Source organism: Charadrius vociferus, unplaced genomic scaffold, assembly GCF_000708025.1.
Source record: "Charadrius vociferus isolate BGI_N301 unplaced genomic scaffold, ASM70802v2 scaffold971, whole genome shotgun sequence".
Classification (NCBI taxonomy): Eukaryota; Metazoa; Chordata; class Aves; order Charadriiformes; family Charadriidae; genus Charadrius; species Charadrius vociferus.
Genome location: NW_009646664.1, coordinates 383,724 through 384,916, shown reverse-complemented (window position 1 = coordinate 384,916; position 1,193 = coordinate 383,724). Strand labels below are relative to the sequence as shown.

General features: G+C 62.6%; 1 protein-coding gene across 1 annotated transcript in view; it reads right to left on the bottom strand.

Moving 5' to 3' along the window:
- Window positions 1-1,193, bottom strand: part of FASTK (Fas-activated serine/threonine kinase) — a gene marked incomplete at its 3' end in the record, with an annotated part of 11,280 nt that overhangs the window by 5,662 nt on the left and 4,425 nt on the right. Inside the window, exons 5-6 of the mRNA XM_009889190.1 lie at window positions 479-588; window positions 3-333 (exon numbers count right to left, since the gene is read on the bottom strand). Of these exons, the coding sequence (XP_009887492.1) occupies window positions 3-333; window positions 479-588 (441 nt within the window). The remainder of the gene's footprint in view (window positions 1-2; window positions 334-478; window positions 589-1,193) is intronic.

The following is a 1,193-nucleotide window of genomic DNA, read 5'->3' as shown; positions in this document are numbered from 1 at the left end:
ACGTTGAGCTGCCCTGGCTCTCCAGGGAAGACTCTTTGCTCAGGCTGCAGTAATAGTCCGAGGGGGGCTGGTGGCAGGGGCCCCCCGGGGCAGGGCAAAGCGTGGGCAGGAACCGCCCGGCCAGGTTGCTCTCCCGGGAGCCCAGGGGGCTGCTTGGCGTCTCTGGAGCAAACGGGGCAAAGTCCTGCAAGTCCGAGGTGAGGGCCAGGACGCTCGAGCGCAAGGAAATGGCGGCAGGGGATGTTGTAGCGTGGGCAGAGGGAGCCTTGGAAGCCGCAGGGACTCGGGAGAGAGGCAGCACAGTGCCTGAGCGGTTAATCCACAGCAGGAAGTCTGCGGAGAGAGAACAGGCATCAGCGCCGGGCCCGGAGACCCCCCTGCTGATGGGACATGGGCTCGGGGACCTGCGTGCCCCAGGGTGGGAGATCGTGCCAGCCAGCCCCGCAGACAGGAGCGCAGAGGGAACCCCCCGCCGCACCGCCCCCGCTGATTTTTCCTGTGCAGTATCCCGGGGGCAGCACCTCGTCCTGCCGATAGCACTCCTCTCCCACCAGCTGCCGCAGGGCCTCGGCCACCAGCCCCTTGTAGCTGAGGGGAAAGAGAAGAGTCAGAGGACTCACCGGGGAGGGCCCCCGGCCCACCCCCCCCAGCACTGCCCACCCGCGTTCTCCCTCCGAGCACATCTGCGCAGAGACGTGAAGGCCCCTGGGAGCGAGAAATAAGGAGAGCCTTTAGCTTTGGGCTCTGCCGTTCTGCGGCGGGGAGGGGACACACTTCAGCTCATTCAGCAGAGAAGGTCCTCCCAATATCCCTACACCAACAGCACATTATTCTTCACCGAAAGGGTTGTCAAGCACTGGAGCAGGCTGCCCAGGGATGTGGTCGAGTCACCATCCCCGGAGGTATTTAAAAGACACGTAGACGTGGCGCTTAGGGACACGGTTTAGCGGTAGGCTTAGCAGTGTCAGGCTGATGGTTGGACTCGATGATCTTAAAGGTCTTTTCCAACCTAAATAATTCTATGATTCTATACTGCTCCTCTACGGGCTTTGGAACTCACATATGGGCCTGTACCCCAGCACCATCCTCAGATGGATCCTGCCAGAACAAGGTCACCCTTGTGAGTCCCAAGCGATGCCGCACTGCCCACCTGCAGCGGTGGAGGCCACCGCTCTCCCCGCCGAGGGCAGTCC